Source organism: Andrographis paniculata, unplaced genomic scaffold (genome assembly GCF_009805555.1).
Source record: "Andrographis paniculata isolate CXL003 unplaced genomic scaffold, ASM980555v1 Contig87END, whole genome shotgun sequence".
Lineage (NCBI taxonomy): Eukaryota > Viridiplantae > Streptophyta > Magnoliopsida > Lamiales > Acanthaceae > Andrographis > Andrographis paniculata.
In genome coordinates, this window is record NW_026137625.1 from 2549340 (window position 1) to 2566077 (window position 16738).

The following is a 16738-nucleotide window of genomic DNA, read 5'->3' on the forward strand; positions in this document are numbered from 1 at the left end:
AAGAATAATACAATTTTTCATTTTAGTTCGTTCCAAAACAAAGATACAATTTTCTAATTTAGTAATTATACTACATACCTAACATAATTAATACCCTTACAACTTATAATATATTATACAAATATTACTTTAATATCACAGAATCTAATGGCGGATATTTTGTCTTTTTTACTATACATCAATATAATACTAATATTAACAAATCTATATAAAAAAATAAATATTGCTCTTCTTCCCAGACGAGGATAGAACTCCCTCCGTTTCAAACACTTTTGCAATATTTCTTTTGTTATTTATTTCAAACTCACTGCAATATTTTTAAATTTAGAAACAATTAATTATATTTTTATATTTATCTCATCATATTAGTCAAATAAAATAAAAAATAAATAATTATTTCACTCTCAAATCACATTACTTAATCACCTAAATTCTTGTGTCGAACATTTGAGACGGAAGAAATATATATTTTTATAGTTTATAACTGCCGCGTTATCATGTCGGAAGCAAAGTACGTTTTCTGTTAAGTTTATGACATCTGCAAAACCTTCGTTCTTGCCTAAATATGGTTCCCACCATTCCCTTTATTTCCTTGCCTTTCCATTTCCTCTTTCACTTTCTGTCTGCATTAATTACATCCCCTCTCTCTCTCTCTCTCTCTCTCTATATATATATATATATTATATATACATACATATATATACATATATATGCATCCATATAAGCATCCCCCACTGTAACTCCCTCCCCCACTCCGGCAACTCTCTACAGTTCCCTCCCTCCAATTCCCTGCAGTTATGCCTAATCTCGCAACCCTAATTCTCCCACTAACCCTAATCGTCGTCTTTTTGGCACAATCTTCAGCCAACGTTTTCAATATTATGCACTTTGGAGCCCGGCCCGACGCCATAACCGACTCCTCCGCAGCTCTCCTCGAGGCTTGGTCGCTAGCCTGCGCCTCCGCCATGCCCTCCACTGTCTTCGTCCCACCTGGAAGATTCCTTCTCCGGAATGTTCTATTGCAAGGTCCTTGCCGGAACCCTGCCATGGCTGTCCGAATCTTCGGCACCCTCCTCGCCCCCGCCGACTACAATGCCATCGGAGATAAAGGCACCTGGCTCCACTTCGAAGGACTCGACGGCCTGTCCGTTCTCGGCGGCACCATCGACGGCCGCGGCGCCGCCCTCTGGGACTGTAAGAAAACTCGCCGGAATTGCCCCTCCGGCGCTACGGTACGGACCTGATGATTAATTAGCTCGATTTAATTTGGGGATTCAGTCATGGCGGTTTTAGGTCTAGGGTTTAGTTTTTAGTAACTGCTGCGGTTACTGCTCGATTAATTATTACATTTTCATTTTTTTTGAAGAATTTGGGGGTGACGAAGTCGAAGAATGTAATGATCGCCGGCGTGACGTCATTAAACAGCCAAATGTTCCACATAGTGATCCACAGCAGCGACGGCGTCCGCCTCCGGGGAATCTCCGTCGAGGCCGCCGGCGACAGCCCAAACACAGACGGAATCCACGTCCAGCTCTCCGGCGACGTGTCCATTTTCAACACTCGAATCGGCACCGGTGACGACTGTATCTCCATCGGCCCCGGCACCGACCGTCTCTTTATCCACAACGTCGCCTGCGGCCCCGGCCACGGCATCAGGTCGGAATCCGTCAAAAAAAAAAACCCTAATTAATTAATTCCCCATCTCCGGCCGCCGTGAAATTAATTAAATTAAATTAAATTGCAGCATCGGAAGCTTGGGTAAGAGCTACGAAGAACCCGGAGTTCAGAACATTACAGTTGAGAACGTGGCGTTTAAGGAAACGCAGAATGGGGTGAGAATCAAGACATGGGGAAGACCGAGCCGAGGTTTCGTACGAGGAGTGGTTTTCCACCACGCCACCATGTCCGACGTCCGTTACCCCATCGTAATTGACCAGAACTACTGCCCGGATAACAGAAACTGCCCCGGTCAGGTACCTAGGGTTTAATTCCAATCATCGACGAGGAAGACGACGACGACGACGACACTTCCTTAATTAATTAATTAATTATCAATTATTATTATTAAATTATAAATCGACAGGTGTCGGGAGTGAAGATCAGCGACGTGAGGTACGAGGATATAAGGGGGACTTCGGCGAGCGAAGTGGCGGTGAAATTCGACTGCAGCAAGGCGAATCCATGCGAGGGGATAGAGATGGAGAATGTCAACCTGAGCTACATGAACCGGCCGGCTCGGGCGTCCTGCTCCAACGCCGCCGGTTCGGCTTCCGGTCTAATAAATCCCACCAGCTGCTTGGACTGACCGACTCACCAGACCCTTTATATATGGAGGAAGACGAACGACCCGAGCCGAGCCGACACGGCTTCTGCGCTTCGTCTTTGCTTGAGCTAGCCTCATACGGTGTCGTTTTGCCTCCCACAAACACACCATACACGCACACGCATTTATTAATTTATTGATTATTGAATATATAAAATTATTACGTTCTGTTAATTAGGTTAATTAATCAATTAAATTAAATCAAATAAATTATCATTCTACTTGTTATGCTCTCTTACTTTTTACTATACTTTAGTTATAATTTTTTTATTTTTTTAAAAAATATTCATTTAATATCTATTTTGTATTGGTAACATTATATTAACTAGTTCTATATACTAAAATACTAAATAAATTTTTAAAATATATCTAACCAATTGAAAATAGTGAAAAATAAATTTTTTAAAAAAAGTAATGAATATGACATTTAAATAAAAAATATACTTCTAAATAATGCAAAAATACAAAACACAAAATTCGAAACGCGAGTGAAGACAGAAACACGCTGTAATGACTTGTGTTAACCTGCAGGGTCAGTCTATGATCCCGATACGTCTGACTTTATATAGTTTACGGGTCAGAGTGTCAAAAAGCAACAAGAAGGCATTGTTCGGGATTAACAGAAGCACTTATTGTGAGGAGATTAACCGTCATGGCTATCAAAATATACTCTTGTATACGGAGGAATGAGTGGAGAATAGAATCGCCTTATCAAGCCCTTGACATTTCCATTGCTTTTCAAATCTTCACGACACTAGATTGATTGTACAATTCCTTGTACTCTTTCATATTTACGGGTCGTGTTTTTATGTCATCACACAGACATTCAACATTAAATTTGGTAGTATTGATAGCCAAATTCCGACCTTCATTGATACATGACTTCAGCTCTGTCAACTTCATCCATAAACATAGAAGAGACACACGGTATGGGTCGAATGCCTCTATGCCGTAACATTCTTGATTCGAAGGGAAACTACATAGGAGGTCAAGAATGGGGTGAAATTTCGACGATTCTGACAAATTTAAGGCTATTCCAATCTCAAATGGCTCAAAAAGCATATTGAAGACGAAGACCCAAACTTAAAGATGGTTGAGCGGCAGCAATTAACAAATATAAATTAATTTTTTTTTATTCCTCGAAAAATAATACTTCACTTATTTCGTCATATATGATCCATTTTTCTTTTTAATTTTATCCGTTCCAAAAAAGATGATCTTTTTTTTATATATAAATTTATCAGTCTTAAACAACTTAACAAATATAAATTAATTTAATTAAATTTCTAACATCTTACGCATATCACTCATTCAAAAACCCGTTATTTCTATATCTCTTCTCAATTAACAAATATTTTTATTTACCTCTAAAACTCCCTATTTCTTTTTATAAAACTAATTTATGGCAAATGATAAATAAATAAATATAATCTTTAATGATTTGTATTATATAAAATTTTATTTTTACAAAAGAATATTCATATAGTATAGATTTTATTGAGATATAATACTAAAAATCTTTAAACACATTTTTAATTTTAAATTAATCATTAAATAACTAATTTTCATTATCTAAATTTCATTGCCAAAACAAAAGACTTTAGGTGCATTTGGCGATTAGCTGATAGCTTTTAGTTGTTAGCTATTCAATTAATTATTAGTTGTTAACTGATTCAATTAGTTGGTTTGACTAGCTCATTCAATTAGCGGTTTGTATTAAAGTGTTTAATAAAACAACTATTTTACATTAGCTAAAATGACTATTAAAGACATTGATATGTTATATTTTAAAATATTTAATTTTGTTCATTTTGGTTTAAAATTGATGAGAATTTTTGTTATTAATTATTGAAAATTATAAAATATTTATTTTTATTTATTATTTAGATTTGAAAAAATTATTTTTACTAAAAAATAATATTTTTTTATTAAAATTATGTAAAATATAAAATAATACATCTTTCGTATATATATTTTTATTATGTTAATTATTGTTTTAATATATAAATAAATTAATAACCTTTATTTTTTCTATTTGATTTAGTTTTAAAAATTTCTATATTGTACAAATAAAATAATTTATATGTATAATTAATAATAGTAATTATTTTAAATTTACAAAATAAAAATATAATTTAATAAATTAAATATATTAAAAATAATTAATAAATACTGCTATAAAAATATATTTATATGTATAAAATAAATAATTAAGTTTTAAGGGTAAATAAAGAATAACCAAAATTAAAATAAAAATGTTCTTTCAAAACGCTGGTTAAATGAGTTTTTCATAAATTAGCATTTTTGGTCCAAAAAGCTTTTGAAAAAACTAATTAACACCTAAATTAGGTTTTTGACCGGTCAAACAGTTAAAAATTGTTGAATAAACTAAAAATTTTTCAAAAAATTCTTTCTCAAACACCCTCTTTATCTTTATTGGGACATAGGGAGTATGACTCAATTTCAACCGTCGACTATCCCATCCAAATCACAAATGGACAGTTGAATTCTTTTTTTTTTTTTTTAATGACAAATTATTAAAACACAAAACTGAGGCTAGAGCCGAATATCCCTGATAGCCGATTTGGCGTGAAAAAAAAAAAAGAAGATGCAACGATTGAACAAACTCGAATCGGTCAATAGGCAGGAGAACTTAGGATCGTGTGCAATTAAGAAATGTCATTTTAACCGATTTCAATTCAAACTTGACATATAATTTCAATGACGATTTCTTAATCGATCTTAAACCATCGCTCAACCAGTAATCATGCAATTTAAACTACTCACATTCGACAGTAACCAAGTTTAACCAACCAAAACACTAAGTACCCGATGCTAGCAACAAACTTAGTATATTCAATCTTATATTCCTCCGTCTCATATCTATATATTCATTTGTTTTTTTGCACGGAGTTTTAGAAATATTAGTATTATATTGGAATAAAGTAGAAATAAAAGTAAAATGACTAAATTAACCCTATTGGTATTGTATGATATAAAGGTAATCACATTTGTGTAATATATTGTAAATTTGAAGGGTATTTGTAATGTTAGGTAGATATTACAATTACTAAAAAAAATAGATATTTTATTATAGGACGGACCAAAATAAAAAAATTGATAGATTATTACGGAGGGAGTACAATTTATTGGGGAATTATTTAAATATCACCATTTTACATGTTTTGTACTTTTATTTTCTTCGGATTTACTTTCATAACTTATAAGATTTTCAAGTCTTCATGTTATAAAAATCAAATTTGAGTCTTCGCCCGAATTTTACTAATTTTTTCTTTTTTTATCTTTTCACGATTAATAAAAGCGGAGGGGAAATGAATTAACATAATATATTAGAATATATGTAATTCATATATGAAGTGATCGAAAAGTACAAATTTAGGGAAAAAAAAAGACCCTAAATATATATATATATATAATATGTTTTTATTTATAATAATATAAATAATTAAATAAAATAATTTTTAGATGAAAACTAGTATAAAAAATTATTTCCAAATTCTTGGGACATATATGCTATAAACTCAAGACCTCAATATTAAAAATGTATATCTACACCACCAAATTACAATCTTCTATATTTACATATGACAAATAAATTATATATATAAAAATTATACATATATAATATAAATATATAATAAGCTCCCTACTTCCACTGGGCTTCGAGCTGGCGTTCTTTTCGTTTGGATCCAGGGCTGGTCCTAAGTTGATGTTGTGGTTGTAGTGGAATAATGATACGATGATACCAAATGCTTAATCGCTTTGGGTCAATATTTTTTAGAATTTTTTAAATTATTATGTCAACAATGTTTAAATAAACTTATATTTTTTTTGTTTCAATTCAAAGAATTCATTAGTAATATCAAAATATTTTTAATTTTGACCTAAATTATAAATATATAATTTGTTATACCAATTTATTTATTTGAATTTAGGTATTGTGAACATGCACTTTCTACTTATAACAAAATTTCAGCCTCCTGTTACTAATTTATTTCATTTAAATGGCCTCATGAATACACATTATTAGATTCTTCCAATCCTAATCACTTTATTTTTCAATAAAACAATATTGAATGCTAATAATTTAGTCATCCTAACCCAAAGCAAGCAAAACTAAGCCACATAATAATTAAATTAAATAAATTAGGCTTTTTAATAAGCGTTTTGAGAAAATAAAAAATTAAAAAATAAAAAAATAGGAAAAATATTTAGTTGAATAGCGTCGTGGAATAAAGAGCATATTTAATTATTTCATATTTTATATATTGCATAGTATTTGCGACATATCGAAAATATTGAAAGGTATTTGGGACAAATGATGTTCATATTATTGAATATTTAATGTAATAGTATCTTACAAGAGAAAAAAAGTATTAATTTAGTCTAGTTCTTGTTTGTTGGAGTTTTTTTTTTTTAAAAAAAAAAGAAAATTCCTATTCACTAATTTTCTCTTTTTAAATATATCAAATCAAATTCAATTTTTAAAAAATTTTTATACTCCCTCCGTCCCAATATAATAATCTTGTTTATCATTTTTATCTGTTCAAAAACAATAGTCTTATTTCCATAAATAACCATATCACCGTAAAACTACCCATACTTTTTCATTTTTGCCACTGCTTTATATTCTAATATACTCATAAGAGTAAAAAAAATCTTTTATTCATACTTTTTACCAACTACCAACGTAATATCAATATTCTTCAAATCTCGTGTCCAACCCAGTTAAGACTATATTTATGAGACGGATGGAGTATTATACTAGAATTTTAGTTTTACATTTCAAACCCCAGATCAAGTATATATTCATATCACATCTAATATTATTTAAAAAAATATATTATTATTATTAATTAATTAATTAATAGTACTTAAACTTCTTTTAATGTACATATAAACAAAGAATTGAAAACTACATTAAGTAATATAAGAGAAGAGAAGTCCCGGCAGCCTTGTCGGAAGCCCCACATTAGGCCTCACGTTGTCGTGCACCCTCCACAAGCACTTCTCCTCATGTCTCCATACATCATTTTTGCTTTTTTTTTTTTTAATTAATTAATAAATTAATTTCTTTATTTTATATTACACCCCCAATTCTCTTTCACATGATTTATGATATATGAATATTTAATTATTATTATTATATTTTTACTTTTATGAAGTTGTCTTGAATTTGCATTCTTGCCACTTTCTGCCTTCGATTGGATTCTTTCGATCGAGTTTCCTCCCAATCCAAAATCTTTCCTTCTTCACACAAACTAACATTAACTTATCTATCTATTTGGACAACACCCACTTTGTGATAATCTTGTCTTGATAGATAGATAGATAGATAGATAGATTATCTTCTTTAATTTCTATCTTCTTATTTGATTATTTAATTAAATTGGAAGAGATTATTATTACATGATAATCAGATCAAGCCCCCCAAGATTCTTTCTTGATCATTCACATGGTCGGTTTAATTTAACAATTAGTATAATTTTATATTTGAATAACTAAATCCCATTTCTGATCCCAAGAATTCATCTCACAATTCGAGATCTAAACCTAAAACCCTCTTGGAGACATACATACATATTTATATATATATATATGTGTGTGTAATCTAAAAACTGTACTTTGTAAGAATTGTAAGAATTCTTCTTTCTATATGGGCAATCGGAAACTGATCTTCTTCCTAGCCGGCGTTATCGCCGCCGCCGTACATTTTCCGGCGACGGCAGGTTACAGCGTGGTCCAGTTCGGGGCGAAAGGTGACGGGAGGACCGACTCGACGGCGGCCTTCCAGGCGGCGTGGAAGGCCGCGTGCAACACGGCCGTGTCGTCGACCGTGTCGGTACCCAAAGGCACGTTCCTGCTCCGGCCGGTGTCCTTCACCGGACCGTGCCGGAACAGAATCCTCTTCCAAATATCCGGCACCATCGTCGCCCCCGACGACTACAACGCCATCGGAAAATCCGAATTCTGGATCCTCTTCTACAAGGTCACCCGCCTAACTGTCGTCGGCGGCACCGTCGACGCCAAGGGCCAGCGGTTCTGGTCGTGCCGGAAGAACGGAAACAACCATTGCCCCCCTGGGGCTAGGGTTTGCTCCTCCCCCAATTTGACACCATTGATGCTTGAATTGTTGAATTGAATTAGGGTTTTGATTCGATTTGATGTCGATTTGATGTTGGTGCAGTCGATTTCGTTCCAGTGGTGCAGCAACGTGGTGGTGAGTGGACTATCTTCTCTGAACAGCCAGACTGTGCACATCGCCATTAATGAATGCAGCAACATGAGGCTGCAGAATCTGAGAATTGTGGCGCCGGCGGGCAGCCCGAACACGGACGGCGTCCACGTGGAGTCGTCGCGGGGGGTGACGGTGATCGGGAGCAGCATCAAGACCGGAGACGACTGCATATCGATCGGGCAGGGAGGGATGAACGTCTGGTTGGAACGAATCGGATGCGGCCCTGGCCATGGCATCAGGTACCTACTGTCTCTTCAACCTAAGCTATAATTTCTTACATTTTTGAAAAATTATATAGTTCGACTGTAAGGGTCTCATTTACTTTGCGTATTGATTTTTAAATATTAATTATTATATAAAAATATAGTACAAATTAATAAAAAATATCAAAAATATTTCTATTAGTGTCAGTATAATATTATTATAATCACGTTTGTGCAAAAAAATTATATAAATATAAAGATATCTTTAATGTAAGGTACAATATTTTGACAGCACATTATAATTCTGTATAATATAATATATTATTAATTATGTCAAATCATATTTATACGGCACAGTACAAGTATAAAACTGCAGAACATATATAATACAACTATATGTTGCTGTATAAAAACAGAACAGATTTCATATTGAATATACTAAATTTAGCATGGTGATAGTTAGTTTTCACCTTTAATTCCTAAAAACTATAATCTGTTTCTTTTGATTTATCGATTTTTTATTATTTCAATTAGGCATTTCTCAAAAAAAAAAAAAAAAATACATACAAAATATTCTATCGAATATTATTTTAATACTAAATTTTTTATCAAGCCAATTGAAAGAAAAACAGGTTAGCCTTGTTTCATTAATGACTAAGATATAAGTACACGATATTTTTCTTCATTATATATATTGATCAGTTCAGTACAAATATGCACTCTAATATTTGAATTATATATATATATATATATTTATAGAAAGTCAATTTGAATTTAGTCAACTTATCGAGTTCAGATTTATTATTATTATTATTATTATATTGAAAATAGGTACGGTCACATGCGTTGAGTTAGTATAATAGAAGAAAATTAAATTCTTCGGTCGTGTCAACACATGATAAGTAAGTTATCATTTTTATAATAGAAATAAATTACAATCGATGTACAAAAAAAAAAAAAAAAACAAATCAATTTAAGGTTATTTAACCACTAATTATGTAAATATATTGTAATTATAATATATTCTCCTTGCTATATGATCAAAAATTAAGTTACCATAATATAATAAAAGTACTTAAAAGAGTATTATTTCAAATTTCTTATTTGTAGTGTAGTTTAAATAACATTTCAATTTTATCTTCATGAAATAAAATTACAAGTCGAATAATATTTCCTTTAATTTGAAATTTAAAAAACTAAAATAAAACACACTCTTTAAATTCTGAATAATTTCCGATCAACAGTGTAGGAAGCCTAGGCAACGGTTTTAACGAAGCCGGGGTGCAAAACGTGACGGTCACAAATTCAATGTTCACAAGGACACAAAACGGTGTCAGAGTGAAGTCGTGGGCGAGGCCAAGCGGAGGCTATGCAAGGAACCTTGTGTTCAAAAATCTCGTTATGAGGTACGTCGCCAATCCCATCATCATAGACCAACAATATTGCCCCGACAACCGTTGTCCTCATCAGGTACACAATTATTTCATCATTATAAACATTTTTAGATGAGACAGTTATCCACCAACCCATCACTGACATCATATAGCACATAACTCGCCCTCCGTAGAGTTCAGGAGTGCGAGTGAGCGACGTGACTTACAAGAACATTAAGGGGACATCCGCGACGCAAGTGGCAATGACATTCCGGTGTAGCCGGACCAATCCGTGCCGTGGAATCAAACTTCAAGACATTAAGTTGAGCTATGTCGATAAACTAAAGAGGCCCGCGATTGCGTATTGCGAAAATGCGTTAGGATCGAGCATCGGAGGTGTGTTTCCGAGAAGTTGTTGGAAGTAGGAGTAAGCGTGGAGGAATAGTTCAAGATTTTGATTTCGAAATTAAAATTTAACGATAAAAAATATTTCAAACTTAAAAGAGAAATGATAATAAATTTGAATTTGAATCAAATACTAAACATAGTTAGTATTTGAATGTTGTAATTTTGTTACATGTATATATAGTTTGAAATCTTCGATCATTTTCTTATACATCAAAGCTCAAAACAAAAGAAAGGGCCACCAAAATTGTTGGAAAGTTTATGTATGTTAGTGATTATGTTGGAAGTGATTAATAAAAATATTGATTTATTTTGGTAACATGTTACTAGTATTTTTTTGTCACACAAAAACCCGATATGAGATAGTTTGATCATAATGGTCTTCCCTGTCCACCTTTGTATCGCTTATCACAAAGGATCCGCTGCCTCCGTCCAGTCCACTTTACCGTCGAACCAAGCTCTGATACAACCGACTCAATATTAGTATGATATTGTCCATTTTGAACAGAATCCGTACGGATTTATTTTTGAACTTACTCCAAAAGGTTCATACTAGTGGAATTTCTGTGACTTATAAGGTGTTAAATTTTCTTCTAATCTTCTAATATAGAAGTTGGGTTTGCACCCAATAATTTGATGTACATTCAAAGAATTATTGTTGTGAGTTCTCTCACAAGTCTAACATGAGTTTTTTAATAAATTATGAAATAATAATATTTTATTGGTGAGTAGAAGTTTGTAAGAAATTTTGATATTTTTGTCGTTTGATTTTATATATAAAATAATTGTATGTATAATGATATATTTATAATTTAACTAAAAATTAAGAGTATTTTGGTATTAATGTACGATTATTTTTACTGATTTTTGTAATTTAAATAAAAATAGGAAAGTGATAATTTTGAATTGGACGGACCAAAATAATAAAAATGATACTTTGAGTTGAACCGAAATAAATATATTATATCCACAATAAAGAGAAAAAATCAATCATTTAGGGATTCAAATAATAACACACTCATATATATTATATCATAAATCAAATAATAATTAAATAAATAACTTTAATACAACTTCCAAATTAAAATCCAATCAGTAACCAATGACATCCCTAATCTATTGTAATGTTAAAATAATAATAATAATAATAGTAATAAATTCTAATAGAAAACTATTCGAGTGTTTTAGGGATTAAACCACATCCCAAATTTCTCAAAATATTATATTAAAATAATATTTAAATCAAAATTCAAATAAGAACCTACCGATACCAAAACAAACCTAGTGTGATTCAAATCGAACTATTTGAGTCTTTTAAGAATTTAAAAATAAACACACAGAACAATACACTATTTTCAAAGAACGTCTTGAATATATACTTCAAATGAAAAAAATTAATTATTCTAAAATCTGTTGAACTTTCATTTGCGGATATATGAATAATGGCTAAATTTTTCTAACAGTTTGAGCTTTTAGATGAGACGGTCATAAGTATCCGACATAGTATCAGAGCCTAAGTTTTAGATCTCGAGTTTTGTGCGCACGCCACAAACAACTCCTAGTGTTCATAATTAATTAATCTTGGCTTGAAATTTAGTTCATTGATTAAATAAATTTTAAGATAATGTCAAATTTGGAGGCAATTAACTATGATTATTATTAAAATTTTTTTGAAGGTTATTGAAAATAAAATTTTATAATTTTAAAATAATGTCAAATTTGTGTTATTTCAAAAGAAAATTATCATTCAAATATGCCCAATTTATCAAACAATTCAAATTTAAACATTTCTTAAATATATAATAAGATTCAAAAATAATTATATATTTAATGTTCAAATTTTAATTATCAATAGAGATATTATTTTATTACACTTGTATTTATTTATATTAATAAATTTTATTTTTATATAAAAAAATGTTCACAAAATATAATCAAATTTAAAAGTTTTTAAAAAATTAGATTGGCTCAGTTTGAAATCGGCCCAAGGTCTATGTTTCAAAGCCCAGTCTAAACTCGGGCCAGGCCCAGCCTGTCATGATTTTGAAGCTGACTGGGCCAGCCAGCATAAGAAAATTTGGATATGGGCTTAATGTATATTTATAATTATATAGTATAATAAAAATATTACTACCGGTTGTAAGGGTCTCAGTTATTTATCTATTTGTTTTCATATTTTTATTAGTATTTTATAATATTATTATATGATATTTATATAAAAAATTATACAAATATAAAAATATCTTAAATATTAAATACAATAACACAAAAAATAAATGAGACCTTATACACGGACGGAGGGAGTAATTTGAAGTCAAAATAGAAATATTTATATTTTCTGGTTGTACGGAGATAGTATAATTTATCTTTAAATAAAAAAATTCCACAAATAATATAATTAAAAAAAATAAAAATAATCAATAAACTATTGTTATTTTAAAAAACAAAAAAAAAAATAGTTTGTGTGTTTGTTTGAACGTTTGAATTTTAAATTGGAATTTGAATAATTAAATTTGTGAATTGGAATGATGGTATGACTTAATATATAATTATGTTAATATTAGTATTAACGTTTGTTTGAAATAATATATAAAATTAGTTTTAAGCATAATAATTGCGTTAATAATAAATTGATTGTTATTTTTATCTTGTTATTTTTTTAAAAAATTTAAAATTATTGTAAATTATAAATATAAAAAAAAATTAAAATATTCGAAGAATATTGTGAAAAATAGAGTTATAATTTAAGTAAAAATATTGTAACAATTGTATTTTTTTAGTTACAATTGTATAAATAAAATTTATGAGTTCGAGACTACCTCAACATTGTTTTGTAAGATTATTCCCATAAATATTATTTTATATGATAAAATATATATACATATTATTAAATTATAAAAAATTAATAATTTAACATAAAATAGAGTAATTTTTTATATTATCAATACAACTTTTTATATTTAGCATAAAAAATATATTTATTTAAAAATATAAAATGAACCTACCCATTTTCTGTAATATTAATTATAATAGATATATTTTGTTTTATATTATAAAAATAAATTATAATGATTATAATATATATATATTAATTATTTATATTATTTGTGTCCCTTCTTTAAAGATTTTATATAGTCAATACTTGACTGATATTTATCCGAAATGCGGCGACGATATACTAAAACATATTTCGAAATGCAAACCATGCGTGGCACTTGTGCATATCATGGGCCTGTTTGTTTGCATTTTCTTATGTTTTTATGATATAAATAAATAAATACTCTATTCGTCTCCATACAATAGTCTCGTTTATTATTTTTGTCCGTCTCAAAACAATAGTCTTAGTTTCATAAATAATCGTATCATCATAAAATTACTCCTATTTTTTTATTTTTATTACATAATTGCCATTATTTCTTACATTAATACACTCATAGGGACAAAAAGATCTTTTATCCATATTTTTTATCAACTGTCAATAAAAATAAACCTATTGTTTGCTTGTAAATCTCATTATTGATAAAATATTTTAAAAAATCTACTCTATTATTTGTGCCAAGTTTCCATATTCTTTAAACAATATACTCATATTTTCAAATATAGTACTCCTTTAGTAATATTATTTTAGCATTTTGTATGAATAGTATTTATTGATATTTTTAAAAATTTTAGCATTATATTACAATAAAATATATACAATATAAATATTATTTTGTAAATAATAAATTTTTTTGAAATAATATGAATAAATAAAAAATATATATCATTTTACAGTTAACTTAAAACTAATTTTATAAAAAAATAAAAATTTTAAATATAAATAAAAATATTTATTTACAGAGAAGAATTGTTGATTTAAAGGGGTTTTGAATTAGTCTTCTACGTGTAAGAAATTAATTTATACTCCCTCCGTCCAAGCAATAAGTAAACATTTACTTTTGGGCCGAGTTTAAAAAATAATAGTATTTTAATTATAGCGGGTAGGTAAAAATAGTGCAATGATATTTTTGCCCTTTCTTTTTTTATAAAAGTAATGATGTGATGTAAAGTAAGGATATTTGTGAAAAAAAATGAGGGTATTTAATGAAATGATTACTTTGTAGTTGTACGTCCCAAAATAAAAATATGTATACTTTGTAGCTGGACGGAGAGAGTATTATCATTAAATACAATATATTATACATTAATATTATATATTATACTCCCTCCGTTCCACATAATTTGTCCATACTTTCTATTTTTGTCTGTCCCACATAACTTGTCATTTCTATTTTTTGGAAATATTATTATGTACTTTAATCGCATTTAAATTTTAAATTTTACAATTTTATTAATTTTAATTAAACTATTTACTTATCTTAATTTTAATCTATAATTATTTTTACTAATACACTTCTTAATTACTTACTAATTATACTTTACCTAAATTCTCGTGTCTACAGTAATATACCCATATTACATGGAACAGAGAGAGTATCAGTTTACAAAAGCTAACCGGTTAATACAATATATTATTTTTTATATTATTAACATAATTTTTCATATATATATATACTAGAACCCGGCGCGCGCGATGCTGCGCCGGTGTGTACAATAAAAATAATTTCATATAAAACATATACATACACATGTAAAATAAGTAAACAAGTTCGATTGCAACAAAATCAAAGTAAAACAACTTCAACATTTAACTTAAAACGTGATGCAAATTTTAAGTCACTTACATTACTTGGAGAGACCAGAAATGTTAGTGGCTGGAAGTGAGATTGAAAATAAAAAAAGCTAAGCCTAAACCATAGACGCCCGTTTCCATAAAATGATTTCAGTTTAAGAGGGTGTTTGGGAAACAGAGCTTTTAGTTTATTAACACTCTTTAGTTATTTGACCTGTCAAAAAACTAATATAAGTAAATACAAAAATATTTTTTTATTTATAATTAACATAAATAAATTTTATAAAAGATGTGTATTTTTAAATATAGATAAAAATATTTATTTTTATAGAAATAAAGGGGTTTTGAGTGGGTCATACGTCATTTATGATGTTATATGTTATGTAGTTAATTAAGTTGATTTATATTTGTTAAATATGTTTTTATTTAATAATTTTTACCAAAAAATAAAAATGTTTCAATTATTACGGACAGACAAAAATGAAAATAGTGTAAATTATGGTGGGATGCATTTTACAATTAATAATTAGTTATAATATTTTGAAATTTTATAACATAATTAAATTATAAAATAAAATTTTTTATATAAAGTAAAAAGTTAAAAGATGGATGAACGATGACAGGGCGATCATGGCAGAGAATCAGAGAGGACGGGAGGCCACGGCAACATAACAAACACTAATGGAGAAGAAGACCAGCAGAGGGTAGGGTAAATCCGTAATTTAAAATAAAAAGTATAATAATTTTTTAAGTGGCAGAGGTACAAAACTCTCATTTATAAGTTATAATATATATAAAGATTGCATTCATCTCAAAGTACAAAAATGAACCCGCATCTTCTCATTTCACATTTTAATTTATTTAAAACTTAAAAACTTATTTTAAAAAGATAAAGAATTAAAAAAAAAAAATGATATTATAACAGGTTATTTGTCTTCACATTATTATTAGTAAGACCTCCAATTTTGACCATTTTATTAAATTGTCCAAACACCCCTATCAATATGTTATTAATTAATTATAAGTGTTACGAAACAAAAGACAATTGACATGACAAAACACAATTTAGATTTAGATATATAACTAACTATAAAATAATTTAATATTTCAATCAAATTAAGAATATGTAAATATAATTTATATATATATTAAAATATACTGAAAATTCAACATGAATGATTGTCACTATTTTCTATTTTCATCCGTCCCACGTAACTTGTCTTTTTTATTTTTGAAAATATAATTATGCATTTTAATCGCATTTTAAATTTTTTGAATTTTATAATTTTTTTAATTTTAATTAAACTATTCACTTATCTTAATCTTAATTTATAATTATTTTTACTAAATAATAATTATTTTTACTAATATATTTTTAATTATTTACTAATTATACTTTACCTAAATTCTCGTATCTACCGTAGTAGTCCCATATTTTCTGGGACGGGGGAAGTATAAAATTATACAGTATATTTTTATATTTAAAATGGAATTTTTTATTGT

General features: G+C 29.1%; 2 protein-coding genes across 3 annotated transcripts; both read left to right on the top strand.

The window, feature by feature from the left end:
• Positions 1-665: 665 nt before the first annotated feature.
• On the top strand, positions 666-2553 carry LOC127242663 (polygalacturonase-like). Its single transcript, XM_051262298.1, has 4 exons — positions 666-1232; positions 1367-1656; positions 1745-1973; positions 2084-2553. The coding sequence occupies exons 1-4, from the start codon at positions 798-800 to the stop codon at positions 2303-2305; spliced, it is 1176 nt and encodes a 391-aa protein (XP_051118255.1). The 5' UTR covers positions 666-797; the 3' UTR covers positions 2306-2553.
• Positions 2554-7987: 5434 nt separating this feature from the next.
• LOC127242691 (polygalacturonase-like) lies at positions 7988-10797 on the top strand. 2 transcript variants are annotated; one of them, XM_051262341.1, is made up of 4 exons: positions 7988-8435; positions 8532-8821; positions 10030-10255; positions 10353-10797. In XM_051262341.1, the coding sequence occupies exons 1-4, from the start codon at positions 8001-8003 to the stop codon at positions 10581-10583; spliced, it is 1182 nt and encodes a 393-aa protein (XP_051118298.1). In that variant the 5' UTR covers positions 7988-8000; the 3' UTR covers positions 10584-10797. The 2 variants fall into 2 exon arrangements, with proteins under 2 accessions (XP_051118298.1, XP_051118299.1); XM_051262342.1 differs by having other exon boundaries at positions 10360-10472.
• The last annotated feature ends 5941 nt before the right edge of the window (positions 10798-16738 follow it).

What these genes read in the sequence shown, in the direction of transcription:
- LOC127242691 (XM_051262341.1), top strand. Translation starts at nt 8,001, where the DNA reads ATGGGCAATCGGAAACTGATCTTCTTCCTAGCCGGCGTTATCGCCGCC. An exon ending in GGCCCTGGCCATGGCATCAG is followed by an intron (nt 8,822 to 10,029) that starts GTACCTACTGTC and finishes TCCGATCAACAG; the next exon opens with TGTAGGAAGCCTAGGCAACG. An exon ending in ACAACCGTTGTCCTCATCAG is followed by an intron (nt 10,256 to 10,352) that starts GTACACAATTAT and finishes CGCCCTCCGTAG; the next exon opens with AGTTCAGGAGTGCGAGTGAG.
- LOC127242663 (XM_051262298.1), top strand. Translation starts at nt 798, where the DNA reads ATGCCTAATCTCGCAACCCTAATTCTCCCACTAACCCTAATCGTCGTC. An exon ending in ATTGCCCCTCCGGCGCTACG is followed by an intron (nt 1,233 to 1,366) that starts GTACGGACCTGA and finishes TTTTTTTTGAAG; the next exon opens with AATTTGGGGGTGACGAAGTC. An exon ending in ACAGAAACTGCCCCGGTCAG is followed by an intron (nt 1,974 to 2,083) that starts GTACCTAGGGTT and finishes ATAAATCGACAG; the next exon opens with GTGTCGGGAGTGAAGATCAG.